This window comes from Rhinolophus hipposideros (genome assembly GCF_964194185.1).
Source record: "Rhinolophus hipposideros genome assembly, chromosome: 3".
In the NCBI taxonomy this organism is placed as follows: Eukaryota; Metazoa; Chordata; class Mammalia; order Chiroptera; family Rhinolophidae; genus Rhinolophus; species Rhinolophus hipposideros.
The window spans coordinates 56,728,921-56,738,761 of NC_138049.1; the positions used below are offsets into that span (position 1 = coordinate 56,728,921).

Here is a 9,841-nt window from a genome sequence, read left to right on the forward strand (position 1 = left end):
ATTTGCAGCCGCAGTCTGTGAAAAATACGGTAACTTCGGAAACCCTGCTACTTCCTGGTATCACGGATTAATGACAATATTTCGAAAGAATCTTCAATAAAATCAGAAACACAGTGATCCATTCAGAATTTTTTTGGGGGGAGGGGCAGAACAATAAGAGGAAAAAAAAGAGAGAACAACCCGGTATTTCTGGTTTGTTTTTTTTTTACTGTCATCTTGGCTATCCCTTCCATTAAGTTGCACGTTGGTCTCCCCGGCTTAAGAGGAATGAGGAAGGCAGGACACACGGGAAGGACGCGGTGATTTCGCACTGAAGAGTGGGAAGACGGCACACAAATTAGCACCAAAAACAGAGAAAGGAAAGGGCAGCAGGACCAAAGTCGATAAACTTAGGTCACAGGAGCTGTGACCGCGGGGTGTAAAAGATCCAGGAAGAAAGGAACGCGCTGGCTCAGAAATGAAGCAGGAGAGGGGACAATGAGGGGCATGTAAGGAACAGAGTGACGGAGAACAGAGATTCGTGGAAAATGACGACATTTCATCGCGTTCCTCTCACAAGCGCAGGAAAGCGCAATCCTCGAACCTTCATCTATCCTGATGCAATTCCACTTTTACCGGCTTCCTCCTTCGCGGCGCGGACCCGCGAGGGGACGTCAAGGTCAGTTGCCTTCACGACTTTCCCTCCTCCGCCCGCACCTTCGGAATCACGTGGGAAGCCGCCCCAGCGCGGGGCCTCACTCCAGCGGAGTTAAACCGGAAAGTCTGCATGGCAGGGAACTGTTTCAAAGCTCCCCTGCTGACCCAGCGAGTCTCCAGAGGTGACCCCCTCCGTGGATCTGAGCCCTGAGCCCCCGCGCCTCCCCCGGCCGTAACCGCACGCCGGAACGCGACGCGGGACCGGGAGGCGGGACGCCCTCGGAGACGGCCTGGGCGGGGACGCGGTGTGCGCCCTCCCGACCGCTAGGGGGCACACGGCGCGCGTTTCGCGCCTGCTTTCCGGCGCGCGACCCGCGCGACCCCAGGCGTGCGCATGCTCGGCTCGTCACGCACGGCGCGCACACGGCTGTTTTCCCACGTGCGTGGTGAACTGAGGGCATCATGTGGTGAGGAGATGGGGGCCTCGGTGGCTCGCGCCATTCGGAACTTCAACCTAGAGAACCGGGCGGAACGGGAAATCAGCAAGGTGAAGCCCTCCCCGGCCCCCCGCCACCCCTCCACCAAGAGCCTCCTGCGCGAGCAAATGAACTGTGAGTGAGTGGTGCGGGGGCGCGGCGGGGCCGGGCGGGCAGCTCCGCGCCGGGGACGCGGGTGCGGGCGGCGGCGGCGGTCGGGTGACGCGGCTCGGCCGCAGGGGCCCGGCCGGCCGAGCGCGGGAAGGGGGAGCCCCCGGGGGTGGCACGGAGCCTCCTCGGTCCCCGACGGGAAGCCCGCCGCCCCGCTGCCCCGTGCAGGCCTGCGGTTTGGCCCGTAACGCTTCGCGCCTGGATGGAGGGAAGGACAATTGGAAGGGATCCCGGGCAGCGGGAGTTTCCTGTAGGGGTCCTCGCGGAACGACGGAGGCCGAGCCTGAATTCGCCTTTTGATTTACACCGGGACATGTTTTCCGTGCTGCCCAGGCGGTCGTTTGTTTAGACAGTCCAAGTGTCGCGTATTAAGTGTGTAGGGTCTTGGAAGAGTTTTCGTTGGGTTTCGTGTTGTGACGTGCTGCTTCTTTCCTTAGCTCGTCCAGATATCAAGGGAGACGTTGTTAGCAAAGATGACAAGCTGCTGTCGTTACTGAAAGACGTATACGTGGATTCCAAAGACCCTGTGCAGGTAACGTGTGCTTTAATTAAGAAAATAAGTCGTTTGACTTGGGGGGGGGGGCTCCAGGAAGATGGTCGAGAAAAGCGTGGCAAATCGTGAAAGAGGGAGGTGCCAGTGGAAAACGTGTCAGTGTGGTTGTGACCGGAATACGGTGATGTAAGCAGGACACGCAGGCCTTGGGTCGCTGGCCGTTTACTGAAATTCTAACAGGCCTGCGTATTGACTGTGCGAAGTATTGGATGTTATTTAAGAATTTGTAGGGCTTAGTAAGGCGCTGCTAGCGGTTGCCATTCAAATGACGGAAGGAGAGCTTTAATCCTCTCTTCTTGGCCGTCAGTGTATTGAGGTATGTTCCAATCTCAGGGATGCCTTTCGTGTTGTATTTGGGTTTTCTCGGTTTTTGTTTGTTAAGGATACGTTCAGATATATGTAAAAGGAGCGAGATCACAGAATACCTCGTGAATGGGAACTTAATATTTAAATCCATATGTCAATGCCTGGCAGAAGTGTTTTATATGGAGTGGTAATCAAAACAGACCCAGTCCTCGCTGTCACACTGCTTGTCGCTTTGTGAGGGACAGGCGTTAAATAGACGAGCAGTCATAGGTACGCGATTGCTCCTAGGTCTGTGGAGGAGCAGTGGAGGCCCGTGAGGGTATCTGGGGGGCCTGTTTGAGATTTGGAGGATCCGGGATGGTTTCTCATTATGGATTTATTGGTTCTGTTTACTCATCTTTCTATTTCTACACTAGAAGCACACTATGTTAATTAATAGAACTTCATAATGTGTGTTGATATCTGTTACTGCCTCCCTTGTTTCTTTTCAAAAGTTTCTTGGCCCTTAGGACACATTTTTTCCCCCCCAAGATGAACTTGAGGCAAATTGTCAGGTTCTTTAATAATGTCCTGTTTGGATTTTGAGTGTAGCTGAATTGGAATTTATAGATTAATTTGAGGAGAATTAACTTCTTTGTATTATTGAATCTTTGGGAGACAGAGGGAAGGTTGTTACTATGGGATCTCTTTCACCCTGAGTTTTTTAATTGTTTCTTGCTAATATGTCAGAAAGTGACTTTTGTATTGTAGTTACTCACATTGCTAGGTTATTTATTAGTTTTTCAGTTCATTCTCTCATTTTTCTAAAGATATTCTCCTATCATTGGCATAGAATTACATTGTTCTCTTGCTTTTTAGTATTTGTACCTAATTCTTATTGTGTTTTCTATAGTATTAGCCTAGCTGTGAAAGTTGATATTCTGTCCTGTAATTTCCTTACATAGGATACTTCTGATGTTTCGGCATTAATTATAGTAAAATGATATGGTTGCTGATTAAAAATACTTTTATCACATTAGGGACATTTTCTTCAATTTTCAATTTGCTAAGAGTTTGTTGTTTGTTTGTTTTAATCAAGAGAGAATGTTGAATTAATCAGAAGGGAAATCTTAATAAAAGTGTCTGTGGAGTGGAAGGAGGATCTACCTGGGAATAGGAAGATAAGAGGAGCTTTGTGTTTTGGAAAGTGAAGAAGTTGGGGAAGTGTTTCAGGCCAAAGTTACAATACAAAGGTAGGAGAATATGTTACACCTTTGGAGAATGGTTAGAGTTCAGCAACGGTTAGGGGAAAGTGTAAGGGATGAGTTGGGGAGGAATGAGGTTGGATGGGGGTGATCGTGAAGGTCTTTACTTGTCTTGCTAAGTAATTTGGGTTTTATCCTTATGATAATGAGAAGTTCTTGAGTTTCATGTGGGAAAGTGATGTTAGATTTCTTTCATAATGGGGAATTGATTTAGTGACTGGGAGAGAAGTAAATGGCTTTTAGAGGGACTTTGGAGGCAGTATCGATAGGATTTGGTTATCGGTTGGATGTAATGAGTGAGGGGTAGAAGGAGATGTCAGGCATAACATGACATCAGAGAAGCTTTGAGTTTTGGAATGGGATATGGGAGGTGGGTGGTGTTAGTTACTGAGATAGAGAATATGGGGATAGAATTGGATTTTCAGAGGAAAGGGATAAGTTGAGTTTTAGACATGTTGATTTTGAGGTGCTTGTAAATTACCCAAGCAGAGATGCCTGTTTGGCATTTGGGAATTTGGGTCTGGAAGTCAGGAGAAAGGTCTAGGTTTGAGATGAGGTTTGAAAGTAATTAAGATGTAGGTAGTAATGGAAGTTTGGGTGATATGTGGGATTACTGAGGAAATTTATAGGGTGAAAAGAGGGCCTGGGCCAGAACTTGGGGCACATTAATATTTAAGGGGCAACTGAAGGGAAAGAGTCCACAAAGAAAACAAAGAAAAAATCACTGGAGAGACAGGGAAAACTAGGAGAGGGATGGCATGGAAACCAAAGGAAAGATAATTAAAGGTATGTTGGAGTGATCTTCAGCGTCAGATGCTGTAGTGAGTTCAGATAAAACCTGAAAAATGTCCTCTGGGTTGAGATATAATCCTCTGGATGAGATATCACAAAGATCATTTTCTTTTAAAGCTTAACTGGAAAGAAGGAAACTAATCATAGCAGAAGTGTTGGTTTTGGGTTTGGTGGGTACTTTTTAAAGGAAGTGACTACAATATTTTTGTATTTTGACCAAACAGCAGCAGTAGGCAGAGTGTAGTTGAAAGGAAAAAGGAATGAATGATTGGCATAACTAGGTAATAGGAATGAAATACAGAGCACAAATGCTAGGATTCAGCTTGGGTGGGACAGATGGAAAGATGGGTGTACATCGATTGTTTTATTTGTATTTGTTGAAGTATTAGAAACATGAGTTTATTTTCTCTGAAGAGTCAAGATCTCTAGCAATATTTAAATTCATTCAGAGTGTTTGGAGGCATTGAACATGAAAAACAAAACCGGGAAACAGTAGAGATTATCAAGTAAACAGTTAAGGCAGCATTAGAGTCCTGCCCTTCTAAAGCAGTTTTTAATCAATTCATTGTTGTTCTTTTAATATACATGAAATAATGTGATGAGTGGATGGTATACATTCGAGTATTATTTTCTAGAACTACATGAATTTCTTCATGATGATTGAGCCACAGTTGTGAGATGGTGATGTGGCAAAAGTGCCATGGAACTATGGCTCATTATAATGAGAAAGTGTAGTATTTGAAGAACAGGGGAGATTTGAGAAGTGTGAATGTAGGTGTCAGATCTTTTCATCTTAAAAGGCTTTTTGTTTGTTTTTGTCTTTTGATCCTAGGTAAAAGATGTTGGACCTCCTCCGGAGCCAAAGGAGTACAGATTGCCGAAGGGCAATCACTTTGACATGAATATTGAGAACATTCCCAAAGGCAAAATTTCCGTTGTAGAGGCGTTAACACTTCTCAATAATCATAAACTTTATCCGGAAACATGGACTGCTGAGAAAATAGCAAAAGAATACCATCTAGAACAGAAAGATGTAAATTCCCTTCTTAAATATTTTGTAACCTTTGAAGTCAAAATCTTACCCCCTGAAGATAAGAAAGCAATACAATCAAAATGAAGGAAATCTTGAAGTTACTTTTTCCATATGTACTCCCTGTTCCCATGCCGTTTGTTTTCTCATTTTTAACATATTAAATTATATAGATTACTGAATGTTTAAAGTTCCCTTCTTGTGAGGGCATACTATTTATTAAGCTCTGCTAAATTTTCAGGACTGACTATAGAATACATTTTGTTTTCTTTTAAACTTTAATTGGGTTTAGGCATGTGTTCATATGTAGTATCAGCATGACCAAATAGCACATGTATCAATTTATTACAAATAAAAAAGTTAATGTATTATTTTACGCACACCATATCATTGGCTTTTAAATTGGTCATATGGCCTCTTGGAAAATGTCCCGAATTCCTCATTTAACATTGAGAGCTTCACTTTCCAAGTTAGGAGGATAGTTTATTCTTCCTATGGAATAGTGAAAGTAAGAGCTTTCTTGACTTTTAAGACTGACATTTTCTTGTTAGGGAAACGGAGGCTTGACAGTGAGGTAGAATAACAGTATTTTCCAATGAAAGGCAGATAGGAGACGACACAAAAATCGACAGAAAAGGCATTTTTACTACTAAAAGGAATAAGCATTAATGAGGACTTTGTTTTTGTTTTGAACTGGTTTTACATATGAAATAACTTCAAAACTATAAAAAGGAATTGGTGTTTGTAAAATTTTAGCAATCTCTGCTTTGACAAACAGATAAGTTCAGAGAGGCAGGCAGTAGTGGGAACTATCTGAAAAAAATAACTGTTCTCTGGACTTAATATAGAAATATAAGAAAATGTTAAAGAATGGTTAAGTCAAATAACCATGATAAATGAAACTGGGTGACCAAGTATATTTGCTAATGAAATGCTGGTTGAAAGAAGAGAGAACAAACAGCTAGTAGAAGTATAAAATGTGATCACTGGAAGGGACTTGGGAAATTGCTGCTCGTTCATTTAACAAACTTAGGAGCACAATGTATACCAGTACTAAGGTCTTGAGCAAGATTGTGTTAGTTCTGTCATATAACTACCTGTGAGATCTTGGGTGGATTGTGTCACTTCTTTGAGATTGAATTTCCTCTGTAAATGATTATAATGCTGACTTATTTAAATCTAAGGGTTACTGTGAAGATAAGATAATAAAGGATTGAACAAATATGACTTACTTTTTGCCGTTGAGAACAGAGGCCTGGGGAAGTTTCATGACCTATTTAAGCTTACCTGTACTTTGTGACATAGCCAGGCCCAGAGTTTAGGTTTCCAGAATCCTAGTGTTTTGTTTTTTCTGCTGTGCCAATAAGAAGCATATCTCAAAAGAGCAGAAGGTATGAGTTGTAGGAATATTGGAGAATGGTAAGAAAAATTCCAAGTTATCAGTGTCTCTGAGGAAAGATAGAGATTCACTACCCAGGGAGTCCCTTGGAATGGTATGAAAGAGGCTGAGGAAGTCAGCATGAACGTGAAATGAGGCATGTGTAATATAAAGAAGAAAAATACTGACAGATGGAAATTTTTAAGCTGATTTTCAAATTTAGTTTCATTATGTGAATATACCAAGTTTAGTTTGAAACAGTTCTTTCAAAGAAAACAACTCAATATAAAATGACATTGTAAAACTCGGGTAAATCATCAAAACTTTATCAGATAAAGATCAATACTTGAATCAATAATACTGCTATTTCTGAGCCATGTTCCCTGTTCATATAAACACTGTGGTTAGGCAGCTGTAAATATGGCTGTTTTGTAGTGTCACATAATAAAGCACTTCCCGTGTTATTCATTGGCCTGTTACTGTTTATTATATATAGGAGAGCACTTCGGTGGTAGAGTTGTGACAGAAAACGTGGTACACTCAGAAAACCTGGGTATAGATCACATCACTACTAGCCATGTGACCTTGAATGTCCTCAACTGTAAAACAGGTAATAATTACTAACATCTTAAAAGCAATTACTAAGCACTGATCTAGGTGCTTTAAAGTGTATTAGTTTGCTTAATATTTACCACAGGTAGGACAAGTACTGTTAACTATATTTTACAGGGAAAATTGAAGCATGGAGATCTAAAGTGGCTTCAAAGATTACTTCGTGAGTGTTGGAACCTGGATTTAAGCCCTAGTAGGGTTAGCAGGGTCAGGAGAGGAGGGAGGGAGGTTGATCATAGGGTGGGAAGGAGAACTGGGATCCAGGGAGCTGATACTAAAAAAGTGTGCCTATGTGGGTGGATTTGGCAAAGTTCTACCATAAATAGAGTCACCGTATAATTTATTGCTCAAACTGGGACACTTGGGAGTGAAAAGGGCACCAATTAGGGTAATAGGGACAGTAGGAAGAAAGTGATTCGTCTTGGACGAACTAGGAGGTCTGGTCATCCTAACCACAAAAGGGACTACTGGAGGTCTTGAAGGCTACCTGGGACCTGGACACAACCCTCTTAGCTCCATTTCATCAACACTTAGCATCTTATCAACTACTCAGGAATGACCACTCTGTGTGCCAGAGGGCTTTGATTGGCCCCAACTAATGCATGTGCATGGACATCGCCTCCACACCCTCACAGACCAAGGAAAGGAGGGTAGGGCCCTGGACAGTTGGTGGTGTGATGAGGAAGCTTCTGGACCCATACCTGGAGGGGTTGAACTGAAGAGGCTCAAAGCACCTTGAGCTGGGGCTATGCTTAAAGACAGCCTGTTGGGTACAAATTGAAAATACATAAGAAATGAACACGTACATAGGATTAAAATGGTTTTATGCATCTTAAATAGCCATCACTCATTGCTTGATAGTTACTCCTACTTCTCCTGACAGACCCACCATTAAGTACGCGTAGTTTGAGAGAAGGAATGTGTATCCATTTGTTTATCTGGATACTCCATTTCTTCTGCTTTAGGAATACTTGTTAGGAGAAATGATGAAATATCAGAAGCATTTATATCTAAACCCCTATATAGAAACCAAAGTTTTACATTCAGTGCATTTGGGTCACTAGTTTCATAGCCTTTCTATGCCATTGTCACTGCTTTGCCATTGTCACTGCTTCTTTGCCATTGTCACTGCTCCAACAATATAAGAACTGTTGGGAGCACGTGAGTAGAACTGAAGAAGGGCTCACGAGTTAGAAGAGCAGGAACCCGAGCAGAGATGAAGTTCTGAAATTTTTAATGAATTAATGTGAAGTATATAGTAGGTAATACCAAAATTGATTCCTGTGAGGAAAAAGGCAACAGGTAAGTCATTATAAAGATGAATAATTTGGGGACAAAAATTTAGTCAAAATGGGATAAGCCAGTACCTGGGAGTTGAGAAGTAATCCCTGAGATGAAATAGATCACAGTCTTGATGAGCGGGAAAATTTCTTGGTTGCATGAGAGAATATAACCTTTGGAAAGGTGGTCTAATTTTGAAAAAGGAAAGCCACAGAATGCCTCCTGACTGACAGTGAACTCTACTTATGGCTCCAAAGCAAATAAAATAAAAAGATTTATGTGTAGGATTGCTGACATCCACCTTTGGAAATAGAGGGGGCCACTGAGAGAAAACAAAACAAAACAAAAAAACAATATTACTAAAATAAGCCTTAGGCCTTTTTCTTATTCCAGAAAGATAATTATTCATTAAATTTAATGTATATGTTTAGTAGTAACAATTCTATTTAGAGAATGATTTTAAGCAATTCTGCTATTTTTGTATACCTTGTAACACTATGTATGGGAAATGTCATAGCCAAATTTTTTTAAAATGTCTTCCTGCATTTCAAGGTATGCATAAGACAAATCACCCAGTAATTTGAACTATATAATGAGGATTATTACTTTTATTTTAGAATTATCTATAATTTCATTTTTCAGTGATGCTTATTACAGAAAAATATGTTTTTGTGTAGCACTTAAATTTTATTTTTCTTTTAGTTTACTTTTTAAAAATACATGGCATTATGATTTTACATATCTTCATTTGGGTTGGTGAGTACTTAAATGGATGCTGCTTTATAATTACCCATATAAGAAGCAATACAAATGGGCTCCTATTTATTATTTAGATTATTATTAGTGTAGGGAAACCCTTGCATAGAATACACTACTCTATTAAAATACTCTATAGCTCCTTAGGCCATTATCCATTCATTATCCAATAATTTCTATATCTGCCTTTCTGTTCCTGGTGCTGGTCCACAAATGATACCATTGGTTCACATAAGGAACTTGGAAATGGAAAAACCACTTAAAATTTGTCTTGTAGAAGGAAAGGAGAGAGAGGAAGACTGAGAAAGAGAAAGGGGGAGAGAGGGAGAGGGAGAGAGAATGGAAGGAAGGAGGAAAGTATTTTTTTGTTTTCCAAACATCTCAGGAATACCACAATATCACCAAATCAAATGAGTACCTTTTTTCCTTTTAAGTTATTCTTTTGTTACCTTTGTTGCTGGCCCTGGTGCGTATGGAGGAATAGCAAAAACTAAGATAAAATATTTTAAAAGGACCAGATGTAAGAGATTCTAAAGCCTCACAATGACATCCTTAACAAGGCCTTTAAATATTTAGGTTGCCACATTCTATTTTTTCAGAGACCCA

At 41.4% G+C, this 9,841-nt stretch overlaps 1 protein-coding gene across 1 annotated transcript; it reads left to right on the top strand.

The window, feature by feature from the left end:
• The first annotated feature begins 218 nt into the window (after positions 1 to 218).
• Positions 219 to 7,055, top strand: NDUFAF4 (NADH:ubiquinone oxidoreductase complex assembly factor 4). The gene is made up of 3 exons (XM_081040945.1): positions 219 to 1,247; positions 1,721 to 1,815; positions 5,011 to 7,055. The coding sequence occupies exons 1-3, from the start codon at positions 1,031 to 1,033 to the stop codon at positions 5,293 to 5,295; spliced, it is 597 nt and encodes a 198-aa protein (XP_080897071.1). The 5' UTR covers positions 219 to 1,030; the 3' UTR covers positions 5,296 to 7,055.
• The last annotated feature ends 2,786 nt before the right edge of the window (positions 7,056 to 9,841 follow it).

What these genes read in the sequence shown, in the direction of transcription:
- NDUFAF4 (XM_081040945.1), top strand. Translation starts at nt 1,031, where the DNA reads ATGCTCGGCTCGTCACGCACGGCGCGCACACGGCTGTTTTCCCACGTG. An exon ending in CCTGCGCGAGCAAATGAACT is followed by an intron (nt 1,248 to 1,720) that starts GTGAGTGAGTGG and finishes TTCTTTCCTTAG; the next exon opens with CTCGTCCAGATATCAAGGGA. An exon ending in ATTCCAAAGACCCTGTGCAG is followed by an intron (nt 1,816 to 5,010) that starts GTAACGTGTGCT and finishes TTTTGATCCTAG; the next exon opens with GTAAAAGATGTTGGACCTCC.